The sequence below is a fragment of the Zeus faber genome (genome assembly GCF_960531495.2).
Source record: "Zeus faber genome assembly, chromosome: 7".
NCBI lineage: Eukaryota > Metazoa > Chordata > Actinopteri > Zeiformes > Zeidae > Zeus > Zeus faber.
This window is the reverse complement of record NC_137203.1, coordinates 24,444,614-24,472,268: the sequence shown is the minus strand read 5'-3', so window position 1 is coordinate 24,472,268 and position 27,655 is coordinate 24,444,614. Positions and strand designations below refer to the sequence as shown.

The 27,655-nt window shown below is 45.0% G+C and overlaps 1 protein-coding gene across 1 annotated transcript; it reads left to right on the top strand.

The window, feature by feature from the left end:
- Nucleotides 1–367: 367 nt before the first annotated feature.
- Nucleotides 368–26,755, top strand: LOC307233071 (transmembrane protein 132D; the record flags this gene model as incomplete). The annotated part of the gene is made up of 9 exons (XM_080004283.1): nucleotides 368–470; nucleotides 1,303–2,182; nucleotides 11,486–11,623; nucleotides 15,188–15,380; nucleotides 19,495–19,638; nucleotides 24,256–24,461; nucleotides 24,741–25,005; nucleotides 25,106–25,297; nucleotides 25,406–26,755. 9 exons carry the CDS (start codon nucleotides 368–370, stop codon nucleotides 26,753–26,755), a joined length of 3,471 nt encoding a protein of 1,156 aa, XP_079860409.1.
- Nucleotides 26,756–27,655: the final 900 nt, after the last annotated feature.

The following is a 27,655-nucleotide window of genomic DNA, read 5'->3' as shown; positions in this document are numbered from 1 at the left end:
AATTATTACTTTGTAATTACTAAATTATTACACTATCTACAATATTATTACATGAAGGTTGAGTTTGATTCATGGACAAATGCATCACATGCCTATCTGTTGCATCACGGCAGCATATAGCTTACATGAAAATAATGATTTCAGTCAATTTCCGTGTCACGGTGTTGCTGTCACATCCACAGACATTGGTTTATCTGGGTTTTGGTGCAGCTTCATCTAATTTGATATCAACCGTGGTAAACACCAGTGAGATCTCTTTTTGTCCCTAATTCACCAAATAGGGCAATTAGTCACCAGATAAACAGAGCACGCTCAGGTCGGTCACCCTAATCTGCGTAATCTATCAAAATGGATGTTTAATGAGGACATGGACCGGCCTGCTGACCTCCACCAGCACCGCTGCGTTCCACAGGGGTGGATGCCCCCCGCCCCCTCCTCCACCCGCCGGGCCAGAGCTTTCCACAGATCAGGCAACATTCAGACTGGGTTTTTTTTTCCCTGCTCTGATCATATAGGCTATGAAAAGGTCAGGAACACATGATCTGACCCTTTTATCTAATCCATGCTAGCGGTTATCTGATCCCTCGTGATTTAACACGCCACAGATCGTTGTTTGGCACAACAAGGATACGTTCATTTCTGCTCATTTAAGTGAAATTGTGATCAAATTTTAAATTTAAACCCCTCTCTTTTTTCCTGTGCAAGGCGAGGGGCCCTGAGTCCCACTCTTGGTGGCTGATTTAAACCGTGTGCTGACTCTATCTGTGCCACCTGTTCTCTACATATGGAGGGAATTTAGTCATCCCGCTCAGCTGAAAGTGTCAAGTTTGGGACGATTGGGATGCAAAGTGCTGGCGGTGGGGCGGTCTGGAACAGGATCCACAAGCTCAATCATATTTCACCTTTACCCCGTACACCATTACACACTGCCAGGTTTTATTGAAAAAACAGACAGAGGAGGGCAGAGGAGGGCTCCTAAGCTTCACTTGTAATTTATAATATTTCTCCCCATGGGCCGAGCTATGGGGATTTACGAATGAACTTTTAAGGTCAGATGCTCTTTTAGTGTGATAGTCGATGTTTTGGCCCGAGCTGACTTTAGCACTTAGGTATAAGTAATTTCCTGGAAAGCTGTCGTTATGGTCACTAACTTAGCTTCATTCCCCAATGTACAGAAAATAATATTTTCCTCTTGCCCTTCCAATGAATTCCACCTGTCCAAATCTTTGGAACTATTACAGTATAGTGCATAATTGTGCCCAAATGAAAATCCAGTATAACCTCCTATTCTTATCCTTACAGGCTTGGATAGTGATGAATTGATGGACAGCACCAAGAGCCCAGTGCCTTACCCAGTGTACTTACCTGTTAGCTATGAGGTGCAAGGGGCAGACTACTTCCTCCTCAAAGAGGCAGGGCAGGACTTCATGAGGAACTCCAGCATGCAGACCCACACACAACCCTTTGTCATCCTGAGAGCCAGCCAGCAGCCGTCTGTGAACGCCAGCTATGGGCCGTTGTCCACGGAGCAGCCGGTGCCCCTTGACCTGGTCCAGAGGGTCCGGCTCTTTAACCCTCCGGGGGTCTTCAGCTACAACTGGAAGATCCAGTCGTTTGTGCTGACCCAGCGGGTGTTCTCCTCCAAGCCAAAAGTGCGGGTGCTGTTCTACGTGGCGGGGAGGGACTGGGGACGGGAGGAAGGTGCGCCCGACGAGCTGCCTTGCGTGACGGTGTACGCCTTCTGGCAGACCCAGGAGGTGAGGGCGTCCTGCGCCCTGGGAGGTGAGAGGGGCATCTGCATGGCCGAGCTGATGCCTGTGGCCAGCTGGTTCGCCGCAGGGGTGGAGAGCACCAGCAGGGAGAGGCAGGACCCCTCCGCAGGGAACCCGGTGGAGTTGTACTACCGGGCGTGGCCCAGGGTCGGTGGAAAGTGCAACTCGCCTGACTCAGGGCGCTGGGACAGCATCGTGCAACAGGCTCAGTACGTTCCCGTCACGTCTATGCAGAGGATCGGCAGCGTGCGCCTCCTGCAGGTGCCCAAGGGAATGGCGACGCTTTCTCGACTCAAGCTGGGCAATGCCATCGTCATACGCACCTCCTCCAAACCCCTGAAGAAGACTGATATCGCCACCTTCTACATACTGATGGCTGCTTCGGCCCAGCTAGCCAACTTCACTCTGCGGTGAGAATCTAGCTTCTGACTTCCTTATAGCTTGCACGGTGCATCCTGAAATGTAAAACTTTGAATTGTAAAGATGATGATGCCATTATGATTCTATAATCATACATGGAATATTATATTGTATAAAGTCATTTCCCAATGTAGAAAAAAATTGTAATCATTTCAAAGATTACTTTAGAATGTATTTTATTGATTGATCACATTTATTGATTACAATTCAGGAAACAAAATATATTTGCTGACAGTATTAGAACTGTTCCCTCATACTCAATGTGTGCATATGTGACTGTAAATAGTCTTTTAAGCCTCTGTTATATGGCATATCATATTTTCTCATTTATCATAATTGCTGGATCATTTTTATGCAGAAAAATACCAGTTTTATTTAGCGCAATCAGATGACATTCAGAGTTTTTCCATCTTTCAGTGATCAAGCCTGATCTAGATCAAATTAAATCATGTGTAGCTTGTGACCCATTTTGTTGCCAAGCGTTAAGAGTACAGCATACTCCAACCAGCATCAATGGAGATCATTTTAAAGTGAGGCCATGTTTTGGCTGTTTGTAACGCTCAACTCTCCAGTTTGATTGTAGGATACAAGTTTTGGTTTTCAACGACTTTTGGGCAATTTCTCCAAGTCCAATCTCTGAACCACATTCACTATTTGAGAAAATAGACACAACACATTGATTCACGAAGACTACACTCGACCTGCTTGAGCGTCTTCTCCTCAATATAAGGTGACGTCCTGGAGCAGAGATTTCGTGGAGCTTGCGCATGCACGCAGGCACGCACGCAGGCACGCACGCAGGCACGCACGCAGGCACGCACGCAGGCACGCAGGCACGCACGCAGGCACGCACGCACGCACGCAGGCACGCAGGCAGGCACGCAGGCACGCACGCAGGCACGCACGCATGCCAGTGTTGCCAGATTGGGCTTCTTTTCCGCCCAATTGGACTGCTTCTGATTGCATTGGGCAGCAGATAAAAAATGATGTGTTTGGAATCTCATGGGTGGATTTCTTACAATATGATATTGATATCCTTGCATTGTCGAAGCACAACACCTAGTCATTTAGTCTGTTGAGGCTTAAAATGTGATGCTGGCACGGAGCAAAATTCTACATATGAGCCACATATTATTCTTTAATACAGAGGCACATGCATTGATGAGCAGATCACGAATGATGAAATGTTCTCTTTTATTATTGTGTGCTCGTTTCATTTTATATCCCTGTTTGGTATCATAGTCAAACCTATACATACATACATATAGTACATAATTTTTAGCATGTAGTAGTTTTAAATCAGTATTTTTTACATAGTTTTAAGCCATTGGGCAGGCTTTGAGCAGTTATTGGGCTGGAAACAACACTGCCTATTGCACATTTCATATGTGGACTCTTGTGGAATCTTGTATCTACATTGTAGATGTATTATTTCTGCTCCCCTTAAAGTATCACTATTGCTGAGGTCAAAGCACCTCATCCAGGGATTGCCCCTGGAAATTGGGGGCTCTGCACTCTATTGCAGCAACCTTTTGAGCTAGCAGGACTAAAGTTGCGGTTCTTTTTGCTCATAGGAAAGAAAAAAACTGACTTTCCCTTTTATCATAGAGAAAATATAATATAATATAATATAATATAATATAATATAATATATCAAGTGCCACCTGAATGCTGGGTGGTTTTCATGGTCCCTTGCTGCAGGAATCTCTGTGCAATTGTTTTCCATCAGCAGATCAAATAGAGTCAGATTTTAACCGATTCATTAATTCTATAATTTAATTCTATATCGATTTTTTTATTTTATTTTTTTTTCCCCACTGATTGCCACGTTATTTTTTTATACCCACCCATCAAATAAAGGCTTGTGTAAGACCCCCAGAAATAGATTTACCTGCTTGATTTCATAGATGCTTGATTTTCATGCTCGGTTTCTTGTGATGTCGTAATTTGTCTATTCTTTACTGGTATTTGTAATTGGCATTATGTAGTCTGCAAAGGCTGCAATATCAAAGCAAGACCCACTAAGATGACTAAAGGGCTTCTGAATTGGTTGAACCTCAACTGCCTATACTGTAGATGTCTTTCTGGAAGTCACCCGGCCACATGAGGCATGCTGAATCAGGCCGATTTAGATTTTAGTGACTATTGTCCATGGAGGAATTTCACGTCCGGTTTAGGTCTAAGCGTGGACTCTTCAGGTTGAAGCAAAAAGAGAACATAGAGTATAGAGTACAAGATAAAGCTCTCAGATGCAGTAGTTATTGTCATTTTCCTTGGCCTTCGGCTCTTTTTTAAGGTAAGTCTGAGTAATAAGGTGTAAATCTAGGAACCCTTCGCCAAATTTCAAGTTTCTTAGCTTTCATAGAGATGGACTAAATATGAACGAGATGCGCTTAATCAAGATGACAGATACGACGCTGCTGAATGCCTGTCCCGTACTTGTGTCCTTGTTTGTTTTTTGAAAAAGCGGCAGAGTCTAAAATAAATATCCCGCCCCAATCCCCCCATGGTGCTTTTCAATCACCGCTTAATTCCATAGTGTCACGCTCGTTTTCTAACCAAACAGCACGCATCATAAATATGCTCATGCCTCATTTTCTCGTATCTTGTCATAATCATAATTAAAAGAAATAAGCTTGGCTCCTCAGTTGTCGTTAGGGTCCAGACCCTCTCGGAGGGACATTCTCACACTGTCGCGGGTTTTGTAATGACCGACATGCTCCGATCAGGGTGGGAGTAAGTGTTTAACTTAACACCAGGAAGCCAGGAAACTGTCCTTGTAAAAACATGTCACCCGTCCAGACACTTTCCCTCCCAAGAAACGAAACTCCGGGGAAAATAAAACGCTTTCTGTCTTCCTTCCATCCCACAAGGCCCGGGAACACGTCCCCCCCTCCCCTGGCCTTTCAGGTCATTAGCAAGCCCTCTGCGTTGAGTGCTTCACAGCTGTCTGTGTACTCTATCACTGTCTGAATGTCCCATTAAGCTGTGCTCACTACTCCCTCATCAGCATGATAAACCTGTTATTGGTGCCCGCGGTTCGAGTCCGGGGACACTGAGATGTGAAGTCGATGCGAAAAAAAAAAAGCGGCGCCGCACCTGCCTGTTTCACATGGACGAGTCTTTCATCTTTCTCTGTGACGGTTTGATAAAGGTCAGAGTGGAAAGGATCACGCTGTATACGCGAAGGGCAACTCGATAAAAAACATTTTGAATGTGTGCAGCGGGTTGAGTGGGCGTGCAGTCGGCAAACAGACTTTGTGTTTGAATACTTTCTGTGATTTAAAAGTGGTAAATCATGTAAAAGTTTCAGACATGATACCCGACCAAACGAGTGGTTTGTTTTCTGGCTTTATGCGTGTGGCCTGTGGGAACAGATAAGCACCAGCTCTGTGATCTATACAACATTGTATCTGTGAGCACTTTCCTGGGAGCATATTAGTCATATGTATGATAAATAAAGCCTTTTTTTTTTTCCATTTCCCCTACATTGCACCCAGCCATCTGTCACCCATGTCTGGCATCCCAGGCCCAGTGACTCCCCAAACTGCTCCATATGCATGATGAGCACGTCGCCGATAGCCGGCCATCAGACGGCCTAAACGATGGACATTTGCTTGCATAATTAACAATTGCATCTGTTTCTGATTGCACTGGGGTTCACCAGTGGCCCACTGGCCCAGAGGTGAGGTGTATTTACAAAGCCAAAGATAGGAAAACAAATCCTATCAACAGCCTGATTAAAACAAAACATGCAGCGCTTCCAGAACGTGCCACGAAGAAAGGGTGGATCCGGCTTGCACTGCTTTGTTTGGTTTGGGGTTTTCTTCTCTTACATTATCTTCTTGGATTGTTTGTCTTCCGAGTTTTGTCTTACACCTGTTTGTTGGTGGGCGTCAAGCATCGGTGTTGCGACCCTTGAAATGAAGTTTAGAGAAGAGAGTGTGCTCGGAAAAGACAAAGCGGGGGAAGAAAGAGAATCGCTGACTAGCGGACGACAAGGGCCAAGGGCTGCCGTGATTGTGTGTGACAGAGGTGAAGAAGGAGTGGGTGTGTGAGCGCTCGTATTTCAGCCCTTCCGCCCGTGTGTGTGTATATAAGATATATGCGCGGATGAGTCTCTGTCTTTTGCCTGTGTGTGTGTGTGTGTGTATACCAGTGAGTTAAGAGTATGTAAAATGCAAAAGTGCGCTGCCACTCACTGCATCGCCCGGTCAGAAGTGAGATGGATGGCAGGTACAGCACCTGAGAGCTGGTTTTTGCACACACTGTCAGCACCGGTCTCCCCAGCCATCTATCTTCCCTGCCCCGGCGCCTTCCCCTTCCTAACTGCAGCCACGGCGTTACAGCCACACACAGAAGAAGAGGGGAAAAACTCCCCGCCCGCCGCGATCACACCAAAGTTGTGTTTGTGGGGCTCGGGGGGAGCAGGCGGCTTCAGGAGGAAGGGGCTTCAGATAAGTCCTTTTGTTTTGCTGTCGCAGCGTGTTAGTTAAACCCGGAACCTTTCAGCTCAATACACAGAGGTGTTTTTATTGAGATGGGCACCACTACTCTGCAGCCGTTACCAGATTAGCTGTTCTTGCAGGATGTCTTCCGCGCCATATTGTAGCTTGACACATAACACACAGGATGTGTCATCATGCTTACATCATTGTCAGCGCCAGCTAGAACCCCCCCACCCCCACCCCGTCTCCACAGTCGCAAGTGGAAAATGAACATATTGAGAGTGAGGATTCCAAAGTTCATTCGGTAATCTCTATAGTTAGACATACACTAGTGCAATTTGCAGCAACGGCAACAGCGTGTATATATTTGTTTCATGGTGCAATCCCTCAGAATGCCTGTATTGTAACCTGAATCAAATTTGTGACAAAACAGGGGGATTGATGCTTCACCCCAAATCAAATACTGTTTTTCTGAACACCAAAAAATAAATTGCTTCCTCTTACAGTTATTTGCCTTTTCCTGCACTTGGGAAACTGAGATCTAAAAACACGAACATACTCTCTGATGCCACACTTGATTTAAAACCCAGGGGGATTCTGCAACGAAAACAGACTAGGCCCTCAATGAAAGAGCAGCGGCATCCTGCCAGTTGGAAAGCGCAGTAAAAGACGTTGCAATTGGAACCTTTTCCGAGTTGGAAGAGCTGCCAAGTGCGCTGGTTTTGTCTTTTACAGTTTGGTTTTTGGTTGCAGTACAGTGGCATCGCTACTGGTCGTAGACCCACCTTTTATCCAGCGCTCTGAACATCTTAGTTAAAAGACCGCTAGACCACTCTCTACACCTGTCATTTGTGTACACACTCACTGTGTGTGTGTGTGTGTGTGTGTGCGTGTGTGTGTGTGTGTGTGTGTGTGTGCGTGCGTGCGTGCGTGCGTGCGTGCGTGCGTGTGTGTGTGTGAGAGTCTGTGTTGGCACTTCTGTCTCCTAGGAACTCGCCCTCCACCAAAACAGAACAGATATACGTCTAAGTTCCCTACTGTCATTTACTTTAAAGTTACATGTGATATTTGGTCTCAACAAATAGTAAGGGGTGTTAAAAGGGAAGGACACATTTAAAAAAGGTCTCGGGGAGGGTAGCCGAGAAAACAGCATAGCATTCATATAGAAGGTAGAAGAGAAGGCTGGGAATCTCTTCCTTCCTCCTTCCAGACAATTAGTGTAAAAAAGTCAAATCCGCAAACATTACCAAAAATACACAACGGAAATAGCGAAATATAGAAAATATACAGAAATATATACAAATATACAAATGGGAGTCTATGCACATGATAACTGAACTATATGGGTATAGGTATATAAGTTATAAATTATTACTATGTAATTACTATATTATTACAGTGTCTAGAATGTCTTATTACAGTGAGTGTCAAATGTATGAGTGTAAACATGGGTAAAATGTGCCATATGATGGTGGAGAAAGAAAGAAAGAAAGAAAGAAAGAAAGAAAGAAAGATGAATTGGGCTTTCCCCTGCTAAAAGAAGGCACTGGGTCACGTCACAGAGTGCCGCGAGGCTGCGGAGCACACGGCCCACCATGCAGAGATTAATGTTCTCTTGAGCCCTCCAGTCCTGATTACATCTCGCTGCGGCTGCATATGCAGATGTTTTCCAAGACAAGGGTTCACCCTTAAAAAAACCAACATACTGTAGGAGTCCTCGCGCATGCACGCACGCACACACACACACACAGCTGCATACCGTATATTAACTTTAGAGAGTCCGTGCACAAATCCACAGCCATTTTTCAGGAAGTTATCTTCAGACATCTTTCAATTAGGAGGTAATAACATTTTAGCGGGTGTTTTTCCCCCCACAAAATTGTTTTTGCGTTTCGCATGAGCAATGTCTCCTCCTGTTGACGGACTTTGAAAGTCCCAGACAGCCTCATGTCTTAAAGTCAGGCAACATAAGTACTCAGCGATAGATTGATGTTGGTTCCGCATTAGATTACTCCGTCTCAGGGACTCGTAATGCGCTCGACATTACTTTACAGCCACCATGTACAGTGGGGCAAAAAAGTATTTAGTCAGCCACCAATTGTGCATGTTCTCCCACTGAAAAAGATGATTGAGGCCTGTTATAGGTATACCTCAACTATGAGAGACAAAATGAGAAAAAAAAATCCAGAAAATCACATTGTCTGATTTTTAAAGAATTTATTTGCAAATTATGGTGGAAAATAAGTATTTGGTCAATAACAAAAGTTCATCTCAATACTTTGTTATATACCCTTTGTTTGCAATGACAGAGGTCAAACATTTTCTGTAAGTCTTCACAAGGTTTTCAGACACTGTTGCTGGTATTTTGGCCCACTCCTCCATGCAGAGCATCTCCTCTAGAGCAGTGATGTTTTGGGGCCGTCGCTGGGCAACACGGACTTTCAACTCCCTCCAAAGATTTTCTATGGGGTTGAGATCTGGAGACTGGCTAGGCCACTCCAGGACCTTGAAATGCTTCTTACGAAGCCACTCCTTCGTTGCCCGGGCGGTGTGTTTGGGATCATTGTCATGCTGAAAGACCCAGCCATGTTTCTTCTTCAATGCCCTTGCTGATGGAAGGAGGTTTTCACTCAAAATCTCACGATACATGGCCCCATTCATTCTTTCCTTTACACGGATCAGTCGTCCTGGTCCCTTTGCAGAAAAACAGCCTCAAAGCATGATGTTTCCACCCCCATGCTTCACAGTAGGTATGGTGTTCTTTGGATGCAACTCAGCTTTCTTTCTCCTCCAAACACGACAAGTTGAGTTCTTACCAAAAAGTTATATTTTGGTTTCATCTGACCATATGACATTCTCCCAATCCTCTTCTGGATCATCCAAATGCTCTCTAGCAAACTTCAGACGGGCCTGGACATGTACTGGCTTAAGCAGGGGGACACGTCTGGCACTGCAGGATTTGAGTCCCTGGCGGGATAGTGTGTTACTGATAGTAGCCTTTGTTACTTTGGTCCGGGCTCGCTGCAGGTCATTCACTAGGTCCCCCCGTGTGGTTCTGGGATGTTTGCTCACCGTTCTTGTGATCATTTTGAACCCACGGGGTGAGATCTTGCGTGGAGCCCCAGATCGAGGGAGATCATCAGTGGTCTTGTATGTCTTCCATTTTCTAATAATTGCTCCCACAGTTGATTTCTTCACAACAAGCTGCTTACCTATTGCAGATTCAGTCTACCCAGCCTGGTGCAGGTCTACAATTTTGCTTCTGGTGTCCTTTGACAGCTCTTTGGTCTTGGCCATAGTGGAGTTTGGAGTGTGACAGTTTGAGGTTGTGGACAGGTGTCTTTTATACTGATAACGAGTTCAAACAGGTGCCATTAATCGCAGGTAACGAGTGGAGAACAGAGGAGCCTCTTAAAGAAAAAGTTACAGGTCTGTGAAAGCCAGAAATCTTGCTTGTTTGTAGGTGACCAAATACTTATTTTACCGAGGAATTGACCAATTAATTCATTAAAAATCCTACAATGTGATTTCCTGGATTCTTTCCCCTCATTCTGTCTCTCATAGTCGTGTACCTATGATAAAAATTACAGGCCTCTCTCATCTTTTTAAGTGGGAGAACTTGCACAATTGGTGGCTGACTAAATACTTTTTTGCCCCAAAAAAGTATTTAGTCAGTTTAATACACTGTCGATGAGTCAGTATATCTGCGAGTTATCACCGTGCACGGGGATGAGAAGCAAATGTTGTATTGTTGATGATGCTCTGCACAATAAGAAGTACATGTAAGTTCATGGAGCAGCCCTTTAAGATTAAGTATACACAAGTCTCAGCAGATATTAACAATGGAACAGTGGAAGCATAGATGAATGGATGGGTGGATGTAAGGATAGATAGAACTCATGCTGTAACTTATGGTTTGAAAAGTGCTATACAAAATTTATTGGATGGATGGATGGATGCCACTTTTGCTGTAACCTATGGTTTGAAAAGTGCTATACCAAGTCTACTAGATGGATGGATGGATGGATGGATGGATGATGGATGAACAGATGGACAGACGGATGGCAGATGGATGGCTGGATGGATAGCACTTATGCTGTAACTTATGGTTTGAAAAGTGCAATAAGAAGTTTATGGATAGGTGGGTGGATGAACGGATGGATGGATGGTGCTGGATACTGCTGGTCCAATAGATTCAAATCAGCATGGCAACTTGCATCTCACACTACTGTTGGTGCAAAGTACAGTATAATGCATTCTGTATAGGACGATGTAATTGAAATTGCACATTGCACATATTTAGTTTATGTATACAAAATGCACATTGTATTGAGCAATAAATAACTTAATGTGCAATCCTTGTGTCAGTCTTATTCTGTGTTCTTTGTACATTTAACCTGTGTGTATATAACTCTTTCCGCTGCACAAAATGCAATATCCCTACAAGGACAAGTGAGTGGCATCTAATCTAAATCTCATCTCGACTAATGGCGTTAGATAAGTAAAGCTCCGATCAATTTTTTTTTCCGGCTGGTTTTCATTCCAGCTGTGGGATCCAGAGTGTCTGAATCAATCCCTGGAATGAAAACTAGCAGAACGTGGGGAGAACCAGTGGCTTAGAGAAAGCAATGGAAACAGGGATATGAAGCCTCTGGATTTCTCCACTTCATCATTACATTCCTATCATCAACCCTCATAGAAACTGAAATAGTGTAACAGACCAGAGAACAAATATGTGATTGTTTTGTTAACCATTCACATAATGTGACAATTAAACTTTTTAAAACACATAATTTATTATTAAAAACATCCTTGACCTTTCTCTTCTTCTCTAACTTTTCCCAGAGCCACAGTAAAAAAAGGTGTGACCTTTCGCACGGTGACACCCACTTACTCTCTGCTGTGGGACATCACTCCGGATATGGGAACTGATGGGAGCGTCGCAGTCTTTTGTCAGAGGAAAGCTCCCATACCTGGAAAGAGGTAAGACGGGTCTCCTCAACCATTGTACAATTGTTGAGAAAAAATCTATTTTCACATAAATGACAAACATAGGGCCAGACGATAACAATTGCCCAGTTGCCCCAGGCAAAGAGATTTTAACCATTGTTAACTGATTGTTATATGTTATATGAACCCATGCAATATGCATCATGATTGTATAGGATCCTTATTACTCAATTATAAAATGATTAAAGTTTGGCAACCATTGTGTAAGTCCTGGCAACCAACAGCTGATGCGTGGTTGCCAACTTGGCAACCACTTCTAAAAGTTAGTGTCAGGACCTAAAATATGCATTATCGGAGCCTGGTGGGCTCATGTCCAAACAGGTTTTACATACAAAACATACAATATTCATATGAGTGAGGAACTGAAGGGAGTAAGCGAAGGCGTCACTTTGGGCGGCTCGGAGAAGGGCTTACTACTGCAGCCACCTCATGCTGGGTTCAGGAAGGATGTCTATTTTGCTCTCTAAGCTCAGGTCAGCTTCCTGGAAAAGCGCCCATAAAATTCCTCCCAAAAAAGGCTGTCACGTATCCCCTTCACCTTGCCGCTCCGTGTCGCCACGTGTAGGCGAGCACGTTCCCGTCGTTAAAACACTGGACTCCTGAATATCTGCGGCAAAGTTGCTGTTAATCAGACCATGAAACAGACCTTCTGCCGCTTCATTCTGCTTTTGAAAAAAAATAAAATGTGTGTAACACCAACACTTGTTTGACTCCCCTATCCCCATTTAGAACGTCCTTTCCAACTCACTTGAAGCCCTGCGGAGGTGAGATAGGCGGAGTTCATCTAGGTGTCAAGTCATAGGCTTTGCCCCCCACCCCCCCGAGGGATTACGAGACACTTTTTGCATAAGGCAGCATGAATATAACAGAGGGAAAGGGCACGCACAAGTGTTGCATCCACGATGATTCAGCGAGCAAGCGATGAGTCAGTAGAATACGCCTCGACCTTCATCAAATCCACAATGACAACTTTCCGCAAAGTGGAGACGCAATCTTATGGGATCCGCAGACGTCATTGGTTTTGACCTCGTCGGGTTGTTTTCCCCCCATTTGTCTTGCGGATTAGCGCATTGTTTACCAAACATATTTTTTCACTCCCCAGTTTATTCAGCTAATCGGCTCTAAAATGTTATTTCTTGAATTTACGGAACTCCTGCAGAGACCGACAACACCACTGTGGAGATTTCAATACTTTTTTATTATAAATATATATAGAAATATATGAACACATACAGTATATATATAAACAAATATATATATATATATATATATATATACACAGTATATATAAACACATACAGCATGTATATATATATATATATATATATATATATATATATATATATATATATATATAGAGAGAGAGAGAGAGAGAGAGAGAGAAAGAGAGAGAATCGGCTTCTTTATCCGTCACAACTTCCTCACTGGGGATCTTTGAGCTGAATATAGCCATTTACAGATAGATTGGGGAGCATAAACAGGTTATTGTCGCCCGTCTCTCCTGCTTCCCTCCTAAAAAAAAAATGACAGAGGGCTTTAGCGCTCGGCTAGCAACCCCCATCTTACTGATACAGATTAAAATGGAATATCTGTGCTAATACATACTTAAGGGGATATGGGGCGTGCTTATGGAAAACAAGCACATCTTGTTTTGATACTTGACTGGCAGACCATTATCTTTGAGCGTTGGAGCACTGGGAGCAATATGCTGAGATTATTCAATTATAGCAAATCTCTTGCTGTTGTGTGGCCACATGTTATGGGACACCGAGTAACTGGAAGAGGAACAACTGCTTTGCCATGGATTTGGGAGCTTGACAATAAAAAGAAAGCTGCATGCCTTTTGCTGGCCACATATTTTGTGCAAGGCTCTTTTTTTTTTTTTTCCATCAAAAGTGAACCTTTCTATTGCAAGCACAGGAGGTAATTTGAGGCCTTTGGCATAAGATCAAAACGGTGTTTGCCCACTTTTAGATAAGGCAGGAATCCATTTGTCACCCAAAGTGGATTTCTGAAAATATGCACGCACACTGGCCGTGCTCATATAATTCCTTTGGCCAAATACAAAATATGAGTAAGAATAAACATAATATTCATACAAGAAACAAATTTTTTGTAACACATCGAGGTTGGAAAGTGATCCAAAAAACGAGCATGAAATGTGACTCTGAGCGTTGGTCTTTTGACGTCAAGACTAAACGGTTGGGGAAAATAATAATCCATCCAAATAATAATCCATTCCGCATACAGCAGATGTGTGCACAGTCATGACGCAAAACCCAAACTGTTCATTTGGGCCGTGTGGGCGAGGTCGGTCGGATCTGATCTGGGTGAGATGAGACGCCAGGGGCGGAAATGACGGGAGGGACAGGGGGGCCCGGACAGAGAGTTGCCCCCCTCGATATATAATCGTAAACATAACTATATCATTTAAATAATCACGGCTCTGCGCTCTGATCACTCCTCTGACGGTACCAACTGTGCCCCAGGTGCGATCAGTTCGCCAAAAACATTGTGTTTTGATTTTAGAAGTATGTTATTTTATGCCCCCTTGTGAGACGCTGTACGTTTGTGCCTGGGTATCGAATTTCAAACATTTTACACTCTCAACCAAAAACCATACATTTTTCGCATTAAAACGGACCATCACATCAGCAACGTTTACGATCGAACCCGAGTTTGTGAAGTTATTCATGAAACGCAAAGCAGAGCTACCAGATAAGCTCAGTTCAACTCGGTTCCGAAGGTCCAGCTCTTAACTGTGCACCGTAATCTCTATCCTGCCCCGGCGCTAACCCTGCCCCACCGCAGCGCCCTCTACACCTGTGCGATTAAAGTGGGTTAATTTAATTCCGAAAATACCCCGAGAATTATTATGTAACAACGCGTTGGTCGTGTCGCCGGGTGGGTATGTGAGGTGTGTGGTTTCCGGCGAAATGGTCAAGCTCTTTAACGATCCATCTCACACATGAACACATGGATCCTGCTCGCTTGGTATTCGTATAGTCACAAACCAACGCAGGAATATAATGTGTGGAAACATAATCATTTGACCCATGTGGGGGAAAAATAATCAGCTTATACAAAGTGACTACCTCAGAAAATATTTAATGTCAATATTTAATGTTTGTTTCTTCTCGGTTTGACTCCTTCTCCGTGGTTTGACACGCTGCCGGCCCTCGGTTGATTATTAAATACAAACTTGATTAAAAATGTTGAAAAAAAATTTTGGGCTCCTCCTGTCCCTGTTGAATTTCAATGTTGAATTTCAATGAGTCAAATTGTGAATTTGGAGGTGTGGGAGAAGAAAAACCCATGCAAACACGGGGAGAAAATTCAAACCCCGCTTCTAGGACTGTCAATTGTCAATAAATGACTGTGTGTGACCTGCGGGGTCTGGGATGCGCTGACCAGTAAAAGCAGGCCTAGAAAATGGATGTATGGACACATATTATGATCATGGGGCTGAACATCTACCCATCCTCCTAATCTCCACCGATCCCACCATTGACCCACTTTCTCTTGGTTCTCGCTTAGGCTGGATAGCAGCCTCCTGGAGGTTCTCCAGATGGACTTTGAGGTAGAGGAGCTGAGCAGCCCGCTGGACAGCCAGGTGATCGTGTGGAAGCTGGAGCTCCCGCGCGACTCCAAGGAGTCGTCCAAGACCGAAGGAGCCATGAGGATCTACACCACTCAGAGGGACTTCATCGGCCTGGCCCCCCTTGTCATGGTGAGAAAATGCCCCGGTTTCGTCGTACATTAGCACCACGGCCGCTCTCCGTCGAAACCCTCCATTTGACTGCCGCATTTTCCAATGATGCGCCCCACTTTGAGCATCCTGTGTGTGTGGAAATATGATGAAATGCTCTTTGTTGTGATCTGTCTATGCTTGGTGAGCGCATGCAGAAGGGCGCCTGTGCCTTTGTGTGATTTTGGTAAATGGGATTTATTTTTGGCGGTGGGAGTGACCTTGTGCTGTGGACTGTCGGCGAGCTGCTGTTTTGTTCTACTCTGTTCTGCTGTGCATTATGTGGTCATTCTCTTCCACCAAGCAGCTGCTTTACGCACCGCTATTTTGGTACTTGGTCTTCTATTATCGTACAACCTCCCGGAATTAATCCGTGAACTAATCGGTAGCGCAAAATATGGAATATTACACAAGCCATTACCGCACTTTTGCGTTCCCCCACTGAACCTCCTCTCTGCACCCGCCTTGTATCTGGGCCAACGACCTCTTAATGCATCATTGTCTGCGGGCCTGTCGTATCGAACCTTTTTACATAATCATACGCCAACTTTGAAAGTGACTTTTACAAGGGTAACACATGTTAATGCAGGAGGAGGCAGCACTCACAGTCCTTGAAGAATTTGAGAGAGTTTGTCTCGTCGTATATTATTGAACGCATGTAAATCGCAGGCATTATAATTGACAGAGGGTTAAACAGTGGCCCCGCAGGATGCTGATATTTCACTGTGTTGTCTGTCGAATTACCATTATGTACCGCACTGCTTGATCTCATGAGCGTGAGCGAGCCTGATTTGCGATGGAAATTTGACATGGTTCATCTCATTCGTGGATTAAAAGTTGACCTCGAGCCGAAGGCCAAACAGGAGAAGATTTGCTGGTGGGCCAGGGGGGGTCATTAGCACCGACTGATCACTCTTTTGCCTTTACTGCATCCACTGCTGCTTGGCTTTCTGCTCACTAGTTCTCTGTTATGGCAGGATTCAAAAAAAAATAAAATAAAAATAAAATTTGTTGTGTTATTAAAGCTCTATTTGATAGCTGCGTTAGCAAAGGACAGGGGGGTTAACCATCTGGTTAATTTTCATACCTTTGAGTCAGAGAAACTGTCTCAGTCAATTTGACTTACTGATTACTCAGATTGGGAACAAACAGTCCTCTGCCATGCTGCATGCACGCACACACACACCAGAGAGAGAGAGCAGATTTATATACTGTACATATACATAGGTATACTGTACCTACTTCTTTTTCAGTCGGCATTACTAAACCTGTTTCTAAATGCCCTCTGATGCGCATCATTCGCTGAGCGCTGGGTGTGTGTAGCAGTATCGTCACAGGGCACATGCGCAGTCCGTTCGACATCTACTTGGAAAAGCACAGGGGGGCTACACCCCCTTTTTGCAAAAATGTACATTATGAATGGAGACTACCAATCATTTCATAGTATGTGCTTTGTGGATTCAACGAGCGTGTCCACGTCGCTTGTTCAATCACATCACATCAACTCAAAACTTTGAGCGCCCGCTTAAAAGAAAGCAGCATTGAGCGTCTTCTAAACTTTGCAAGGCTTTAATTTAAATAAAGGTTTTAGTGCTTCTAAGTGATGGGAGACTCCAATATCAAATAAATTAATTGATATCTATATATATTATATCTATTAATCTCTCTCTGTCTCTCTCTGTCTCACTCTCTCTCTCTGTCTCTCTCTCTGTCTCTCTCTGTCTCTCTCTCTCTCTCTCTCTCTCTCTCTCCACCTCTATTAGTAAGTCATTATTTATTATTACTATTGATATTGCTCTGCATTATTTTATTTTTAATCTTTGCTTTTGCAGGCTATACACGACAATGGCACCTATAGACATGGTTGAGGTCTCGTTAGAACCGGGAGGTTTCAGACATCTTGCTGTTCGAGTTTGATCAATATCGATTTACATTTGGAGCAGACATTAGTGAAAAACTGTCGGAATTTAATTAGATTCAGGAGCCGGCCGCTTTGTGTCATCACCACCATCTGAGCAGGGAAACAACCATGCGACACGACAGAAGGAGACAGAAGGAGCGCCGGACCTGAAGTGGCAGGTCTTCCTCAAACACAAACTTGAACTCGCCATCCTCCCAACCCAAGCCCAGCGCGGCCCTCATCCCTGCAGAAGGAGAGCGATTAAAGAAAGAATCTGCGATTTTCTGTGACGTCTGGTCTGACACGGTCGGAGAGAGTCCCTCAGGCCGCTCCAAACGTCCCTGCATATAATCACAGAGTGCAGATTGGGGAACCTCGGGAACCTGTAATATGTAACTAACATGACGAAACTAGACCGTGTAGTGTATTGCTGCTTCTAGCTATATCTTTCAATTATTATTATTACATTTTTGCTGCCTACCCAGACTGTGAGCTCACGGCACGTTAGTGCTTTTTGTTGCTGATAGGGAGTGTATCTTGTTTGCAACTTGGGATGGACAGTTTTTCGGCTTTACGAGTTTATTTGTAAGCGTATGCAATCATGCTACCCTGCGCATGCATCTATATTCGGCAGCACCCCTCAAAGAAAATACGTTGGCTGTTCACTTAAAAACACCCACTAAAGAGATTATCTTCACATAAACAGTGGCTAATTATGTAGCTGTCTTACCCTATGGTCTGTGGGCCAGTGTTGATTGATTTCCCTTTTGTGGCTAATGTTAATTCCATAATGATCCTTACTCCCTGAAGTCAAGCAGCAGAAGTAAAGCGACAGTTTTCGAATACTACTGCCTAGTGGTGTAACGGAACGTAGATGATCCGTACGGATCGCCCCCCACAGTCCAGCACGCATGTGAATTGCGGATCAATTTCAAATTTAACAATCATAGTGAAATACAGTTTTACCTGCCGCTCTTAGTTTTTGAAGTTATAATTCCTAAAATCTGGATGCAGAGTTGCAATGGAAAGAAGATAGACAAGACAGATGCGTGCTGTGTTTTACTCTGAAGCACAATCATTGGTTTACGGTACGTCGCGCTGTGTTGCTGCTACTTCACTACATGTGGTGGATGAGCTGCTGTTTGTCGCTGCGATGCGTGTGCTCGTCCACCATATTGGAGCCGTTTAGATCCGTTTTACAGAATAAATGGAAAGCCAAGTTATATTTGTCTCCCTTATTTATTTATTTTTTATCATTTCTGATCTGAAGAATTATCCGATCCCTGACTCAAAACCATGATACGATCCGAACCGGGAGTTTTGTGATCTGTTGCACCCCTACTACTCGCTAATTTTTGGCTGAACTTAATATGCAAGAGTAGTCTTACATGTCACTGTTTATAAGGGTGTTTCATCTGGGACATTGGGGACAGCCCATTGTTCCAACGGCCCATTATTCCGAACCCAATAGTCAGAAAAATGTCAGATTAGAGATGGTTAAATTTAGGTTTAAGCTTAGAGATGGTTACGTTTAGGGTTATGGTGTTGTCCATGTCCAATACATTATTCGGAAAAATGGCCAGTCAGGACAATGGCATGGCGCCGTTTACGTGGACAGCTATCCTTTTGTGCGCGCACACATACACACACACACACACACACACACACACACACACACACACACACACACACACACACACACACACACACTCATACGCAGTTGGAGTACAGGACAGACAGAGAAAGAGAGCACGAGAGACTGAAGTCAAAGCAAATAATCTCAGTCTCAAGCACCGTCTGTCAGGGAGATATTTTATGTGATTAGCCTGTGTGGAAATGACTCTTGTTATCTCATCATTGCGGCAATGTACTGTAAGCACAAGAGTTGAAAATCCAATATCAGCTCTCATATCCTCATGGCTGCTTGGCCGCGGCCTCACCCTGTCATGAGTCTCCCTTGTTTTCAACCCGAAAGAGAGGAATGACTCACCGTCCCCTCGTAAGGCTTTTTTAACTCAGAAGATATTTGGCCGCACAGAGCTGCTCTACTTTTCATCCATGCGTCCAAGATTATCCTATTTTTCTAGACTCTCAGCATAAGAGCTTTCGCTGAAGATTATTTGAAGCATTTTTCCTTTTATTTTTTGGTTTAATTATTATTATTTTTGTTATTGTCTTCCTGGTTTGCTTCCGCAGGACACTGAGATCCTGAACACAGCAGTGCTTACCGGGAAGAAGGTGGTGATGCCCGTGCGGACCGTGGCGGTGGAGGAGGACGGATTGGTCACTGACGTGTCCGACTACACCGACTGCAGCTCCACAGACGAAGACGTCCTCAAGGTAGTGCGCCGCCCAGGGATGGGTCACGGGGAAATAACAATGAAATAAGAATGAACCAATTAAATACATAATGGACTTAATGGCAATCAAGTCATGTTTTTCCTTGTCCCGTATTTGCTTCTTTCTCCTCTTTCTCGTTTGGCTCTCCAATTGAGTGCTTCAATGGGGGGCAGGGTTATTATTTTCTTTTAAAGCGTTGCCCATGAGAGTTCATAAGCAGGTATCCATTCTATATTCATACTATCAGAATCGATTATACTCATACCAGCCCTACTTTTATGTCTGGGCCAACATATCAGCCCACTTGTGATCACACTATAGTGGTATGACAGCAGTATCAGCAAAATAACAAGAGGGCCACTTGGAGCTTGGTGCAGGGAAAAGGTGTCAAACCCAGCCTTACCCTGGCTGCATTTGAAAGCCGAGCAGCAGCTCTGATTTAGCCCTAACTAATTTCCTGACAAATCCCAAAGGTATCAGTGTCAGCCGCACTTTACAGCCACCGCCATGCAAACAAATATTCCAGCGGTTTATGGTTACTTGAGGACAAAAAGTGGTTTAGCGGGGAGAATTGGGAGAACGTTGGGTGTTTGTGTTGTCTGTCTGCCCTGACGCTTCGGGAGACCGGGGCAATTTGGATTCAGTGTAATACAGAAAAGCACCACGGGTCGGGGGGGGGGGTTGGTAGTGCTGGTGGGTGGGAGTGAGGACAGCTACCGGGCGAATAAGTTGTTCCAAAGTCACCTCTCTTAGTCCTGTCTTCTAGCACACAGCAAAACAAACGATGAGACTGGCCTCAAGGTGACACAATCTGTCAACCTCGCTGACAGCGATCAGTCGCCGAGTGGAACGGCTCGCCAGAAATGACCTCCATATCTGCAGTCGCCACACTCCTCTCCACTCCCCGTGACTACCCTCTGCTAGTCTGAAGCAGCTGAGGATAGCCGGGTTGCGAAAACGCCGGCTTTGTTTACTGATGAAATTGAAAGTGCAAAAAAAACAAAAAAAAACAAACTCCAGCCCTCGTCCTTCGAGGTCAGAGAGTTGGAATGAATTTATTCAAGGTTAGAAGGTGGGAACTGTAAACAAAAGATAAAAAAACAAAACAGCCGGGCAAATGCCATACAGCTAATGTGGTTCCGGCTCGTCAACATTAATTTGTATGAAAACATGTTGAGCACAAACAACAGATGTCTCAACTGATAAGTAGAATTTGTAGATTCTGTTGAGATTAATGAGGTTGTTTCATGACAGAAACACATAAGTGTGGGTGCCGGGCTGGCCCGTCCTTTTATGTGGCCCTAAGCGGCATGGATCGCACAGTGCGTTTTTTTTTTAATTTTGCAGGAGACCCCGCACCCCTAAGGCGCACACGTATAACCCGACCCCATGTGCAGGCACAAGAGCCAGGTCCCGGGCTGACAGACCGACACTCCGCCCAAACCGCCCTCCTAGCAGGCGAGCTGGTGGGGCCCCCGCTCCCACCAATGCCTGGCGCAAATGCGAGGCCCGCCACACTGCAACCGGCCAGACCGGCCAACTGCAAGGCGCCCGACCCAGCTAATAACTCTGAGCGCCCATCCACGTAGGGCAGGGGATGAGGAAGAGGAGGCATGCGGAGGTGAAACAGCGCCAGTTGGCGTGTTTATTGTTCAATCAACGGTGGCTTGTGGGCTGAAAAGGAATAGTTTATGTGGATCCGCGGATCGCCGCTTCCGCGATCTCCCGCTGACCGTGTCCGAAAGCTTTGCCTGTCGGGCTGACTAGCCCCGTCCCATCTGACTAGCAGGCAATCTCTACTGCGGGGACACACACAAGCAATTATGGGAGCCTGCACCGCCTGTCCGCAGTCGTGGCTTGGCCCACCACACCCGGCCATCCACATGATGTAGAAGAAAACATAATTCAGACCAGACCAGGCCACCTTCTTCCATTGCTCCATGGTCCAGTTCTGACACTCTACACTCCACGTGCCCATTGTAGGTATTTTTGGCAGTGGACAGGGGTCAGCATAGGGCACTATAAGCAAGATGCGATGCACTGTGTGTTCTATCTTTCTAGAATAGCCAGCATTAACTTACTGCAACTGCACTTAATACAGTAGGTCTTCTGTGGGATTGAGCCTGACGGGCTAGACTTCCCTCCCCACGCGCATCAATGAGCCTTGGGCACCCATGACCCTGTCACCGGTTCACCTTCTATGGACCACTTTTGGTTGGTACTCACCACTGCATACCTGGAACACCCCACAAGACCTGCCATTTTGGAGATGCTCTGACCCAGTCCTCTAGCCATCACAATTTGACCCTTGTCAAAGTTGCTCAGATCCTTACGCTTGCCCATTTATCCTGCTTCCCATCAACTTCAAGAACTGATTGTTGTTTTGAGCTTAGTCCTTAGTTTGTTTGCTGATCAGACATTAGCTTCTGTCACAAATATTCAGCTTTAAAGCAACTCTGTAAGTTTTTACCTTAAAATAACAGCTTCTGAATAATTTTGATGGTACACTGTCTTTTAATGGCACCTCTTTCATTCCCACCGATCCCCAGAACACCTGTTCTTGCACTTTGTAACTTTGGTATCGGGTACAAAACCAATGGCAAAGTGCGTTTGGCCTTATGTCACTACGTCACTTCCACCTCCACCTCCCGACAGTGAGACGAGCCAGTGGTGCGCCTGGCAACCACAGGGCTGGGATTCCACATCACCTCAGCCGGCACGCACTGGCCCTCACTTTCCTTGCACCATGGGGTTTGTTTCCCCTTCTGACTCGTGCGGGCCAGCTGATCTGCCAGGCCGAACACATCTGATATCTACACCGGTAGCATGGAGGCCCGTCCCTCCCGCACCCTCTCCCCACAGCTCCGGGAAGCATCGAGGTCCATGCAAGGGGCAGTGTAACCTAGGGGTACATTATATCTGCGTTTGAAACATAGACTGTTATTGAAACGTGACCGATAAGGTTCAAATTTTCCAGTAAAATAAATCATTTTCGGACACGGGACTCTTTAAGACAATGGTGTAAAAGTGCAATTGCGCTCAGAAACTGTAGGGCCACCAAATTCCCAAATATCTAAAGTTACATAGTGCTGCTTTAGTCTTCTTAGTCTAACAGCTTGACTCAGATATTTTTTCTCTTTTCTTCTGTGTGTGAAGAGTATCAAATCGGCTGATGACTGAGCGACTTCATATACCGCGATCTGCATCACTCCAGAACTCACTAAAACTTAATTTGCCTCTTTGCCACAAACATTTATATCTTGCATATCTGATGTACCCTCTCAGTCCGTCCTCCTGTTAATTTGTTTCTCAGGAACCCAGTCTGAATGCTTGTGTGTCTACCCTGAAATATGTTTACTTAGAGGCACTTTAAATGCCAAACTCTTTTTTCCTACATATGTCAATAAAAATATTGAGAAATATTCTTGCCAACAGGCGGGATTATACCTCTGCACAAATGCCGAGCTCTGTTTAAGAGGGGATGGATTGCACGTCAAAATGTCAGGCTTTTAATAGTAATTCATATCAAAACGCTATGTAATTATGTCCCTATGTAGGAGGCGCAGTGCTTTCTGGGGCTTGTTTCATTTCGGAGCTGAACAGAAGGCCTCAGATTATAAGCGGTTGACTGCATCTCCACTAATCAAAGCATGAGTACCCTAGATGACCTCACTGAAAATAGATCTATTATTTTATTCTTGCAATTCTCCAAAATGCCACAAAACAAGCATTTGCATAAAGGTTGTGATGCTACATGGCAAATCTGCCCCCTTTGGATGCAAACCAAGACAAAGTATTATTGACAAAGAGGCCTGGAGTAAGCAGCGGCTATGGCACACTGTGATGCGGTCAATCCAGAGTGTCAAAGAAGAGCACGAGTGCAGACGGCCGAGTCTCAAACACTATGATGACACACTAGACTTTAAGAAATAGCACGCAGCCGTGGTAGTGCATCCTGACGGTAGCCTGGCGCTGGGTTCACGGGAGTGAGAGTGGGAATCTATTTCCCATTTGCATACCTCCTTGGGCTGTCTGTCAAAGTGTCTGTCACAGTTATTTTTCTACTCTCCCCTGTGCATTTTCAGGGGCTGGTGACTGAATTTCAATGCTGTGTAAATTATCCAATTTATTAAATCCGTGGCTGTTACTTAGACCAAGGAAACCCCATACGCTCATGTCTTCCCCCATCTCAAAAAGTCAACCACATTTTACGACAACCAAAGAAACTTAGCAAGGTTACCTTTGGAATTAGATTGTAATGAATGCACTTCATTACACTGCTTGTGAAGGATTGATGTTAAACACTGCACCGTGTGATATTTTCATTAACATAAAATTGCAATGCTGACTTTTTTTAAGGCTTCCGACTGGTGATTATCTGGGTAGTTTATTACAGCCAACTGATATTACTCCAGTCATGCATAGTAAGAAAAACCACTGCAAAGGGATTTATTTCTATAAAGTCAGTCCATTTGTTGAATAATTACTTCATTTGAAGAGTTTGTGTCAACGATGAGAGAACGAAAATCACTTTTGTTGACAACTCTCTAATTTTGAAGGGAAAAGATGATAAGATATTTCTATTCTCTTATGTTTTCTGTTTCTCTCGCCCTCCAGGTGTCCGACAGGTGCGACTACGTGTTTGTGAATGGCAAGGAGATCAAGGGCAGAGTGCGGATGCTGGTGAACTTCACCTACAGCTACCTGAGCGCTCAGCTGGAGCTTGACGTGTGGATCCCACGTCTGCCCCTCCAGATCGAGGTGTCCGACTCGGAGCTCAGCCAGATTAAGAGCTGGAGGGTTCCCATCATGACCTCCAAGAGGTGGGACCCACAGACATTTGACACAGAAAACTCCACTGGTCTGGATTCTGTATAACTAGATGAGATTTTTGAAGCTCCTATCCTGTCCTATGGGGGCATAAACAATTTTCCTTCCAAATCATATCTCTGCGAGGATTTGCGGCTTTAATACCATGACATAATATATTACAATGAACCAATGTGATCCAATCAAGTAAAGAGACAGGTCACCATGATTAGAGTGGCGCAGGTCAGACAGTAGGTGTGACCTGTATGTTTGTTTTTGTATTGGCTTCATAGGTCCAACTGGAACAGCGAGGAGGAGGACAGAAAGGGGAAGGGATGCATGCTACAGTTTCAGCACACCTTGGTGCGGGTGCTCACAAACTTCATGGCCGAGCAGGGTGACCCTAAGGACCCCAAGGCCTACTTCCTGGGCTCTGATTGGCAGGTGGACGTCACACGGCTTGTTCGTTACTTCTTAAAAGTCGAGGACCCCCGTGTGGCCAGGCTGCAGGCAGGTAGGGTCCTGTCAGGACGAGACCTTGGGACGACCTCCGTTCAGGTAAGCGGATTGGACTAAGGTCTGCATAACAGGGAGGACTCAGAAATGAAATGCCCAAGCTACTGTATCTCACACTATATTTTTGGTGGTTCCCGGGAAGGTATTTTCTCCACTCTCTGATACAATATTGGCTAAGAAGACCATAAAGGTGGTGGACAACAAAGTAACCATCACAGAGCTGGGGGTTCAGCTGGTCACAGGTTTGTCCATGTCGCTGCAGCTCAGCCCAGGGAGCAACAGGGCCATCTTGGCTACCACAACCAGTCAGCAGGTGCTGCAGAGCCCCAAACAGGTAAGAGTTTGACCAAGTTTCCATTATGTACCATATATTTGTATGATCGCAAACAAATACCAACCAAATACAACATAATAACATGTTATTTATTTTCTCCTCCATCAGGAAGCTTTGGTCAGCACCTGGGTGCAGTTTAGTGACGGCTCCCAGACACCTCTAGACATTTATGACCCCGACTACTACCGTGTGATGGTGACTTCTCTAGATGAGGGCGTAGTGTCTGTGCAGGGCTCGCCCCCGGTTGTTGTGGCGGAGGGAGAGGGACAGGGCGTCCTCGTTAAGGTCGAGATGTCCATCTGCGAGGCATGCCAGAAGTCTAAACGCAAAAGCATTGTGGCTGTGGGTAACGGTAGCCTTAAGATCAAGTTTCAGGTCAACAGCCATGGCCCAGATAGCAACACCAGTGGAAACAACAGCAGTGCTGTCAGAAGTAACAGCAGTAGTGATGAAGGAGGTGGAGTTGGGGTCAGTGACTACGGCCAAGACGGAGAAGAGCTTGACAGTTCGAGGAAGCAAAGGCAGCCTTCTCAGGATCCCCCGGCCAGCAGCTCAGACTCGAGACAGGGGAGAGCCATGCAGAAAGTCACTACTACGATCAAACCAACGCAGCGAACCATCATTACCAGCGGCAGTCTGGGTGGAGTGGGTAAAACTGGTGATCCAAAAAACCCCGGAAGCCCTACTAGCATGGTGAACGTGATCAGCAGCCCGGGTGACAGGGTGTATGGATCAGACAACATGATAGTGGACAATATGGGGAGTGTTGGCTTCAGTAGTACCGTGAAAGCCCCAGGGAACCTGGTCAACTACAACAACTTCCCACCCAAAGTGCAGGTGCCTGGACAGGAGCCTGGGCAGGAGCCAGTGGATGTAGAAATGGGTGGGGAGGAAGTACTGTCCAACAGACCCCTCACAGATTTAGAGATTGGCATGTACGCCCTGTTGGGGGTCTTCTGCCTAGCCATCTTGGTCTTTTTAGTTAACTGTATTTCCTATGTGGTGAAGTTCCGGCACAAGAAGCCCCCCTCTCATGGCCAGGAGCCCACGGGGCATAGGCATGACTGGGTGTGGCTTGGCACAGATGCTGAGCTGGTGATGAGTGTCCCCGGCAGTCCTCTTCAGCAGGACAACCACACCACCACTACGGTGATAGACATTGGCCCTGATAAGACTGCCTCTATGTCCAGAAAGCCCAGTTGTCTAACCTCTGTCACAGACTCTCCCCTGGCCTGCGTTGGCCCTCTCAGGAGCAAGCACTTGCACACTGACTCTCTGCATTCACCCACCAGCAAGAGGAAGAGGGTCCAGTTCACAACCTTCTCCACACTGGAACGCCAGCACTCCCCGCATCTCACCCCCAGAGAGAACGGCCACGGCATCCACTGGGTTGGAAAGGAGGACAGCTGCGACGAGGAACCCCAAGTGCCCATCACAGAGCCTGAGGATCAGCTGTAAAAAGGAACTGGATCAGGCTTCCCATGTGGATGTGGCTTTGATCACCTCAATGCCTTTTCTTAGTCTAAGCCGTTGTAGAAAGGACATTTGTGATTTTTCAAGGAACATGGGCCTCATTTCAGTACCTATCAAGGCCTTTTTACTGTAAATGCACTGTATAATATTGTTAATAATGGAAAACAGGCATGTGTTGGCATCCTCCAGATGGCTAGCCAGGTGAACCCTCTTCTGTACAAAATACTTAGACGGTACCAACTGACTATGCTGCATGTGAAGTCTACTTTGTAAAATTTTGCGCTGATGTGTTGGCATTTCAACAAACAGACACAACACTAAAGAGCAAAGTATTCAGAATATGTAATTCAAATATGAACAAGTTAATCTGAAGTCCAGCCTTGAAAGTGGATAATTATATTTTGACATTGGCTTTTGAGCAATTAACCTGAAAGAGGGGTTTTTTTTGTGTAACTTGTGTCACCAGCCAAATTATTTGAATTATGTGTTCTTGATCTATGCCAATTTGTGACTTTTGTGAGTGTTTTCATAGGAATCAAAACTTTGGAAAAAAAATTTGTTACATATTACATTTCAAATTATTCAAAGTATTGTTTGACAAACATTTGACACAGGCCACCTCGGTTTCAGATTTAACTCTCAATATGCAGGAACTTATTTGCAGCTAAAATTGAGCTGCCCTTATTAAGTGCCCCATGTTGTCACAAACTGACAGCTTTGAGAGTTAAACTCGAAATCTTGAGTCGTGTAGTACTTTAATTTATATTACATGATAGATGAAACTGAACATGTAAAATAAATAAATAAAATTTTCAAAAACTCATGACATTCAATTGAACAATTTCACTTACACAAATTCAGAGCTTATACAGTCCTTCAACTTGA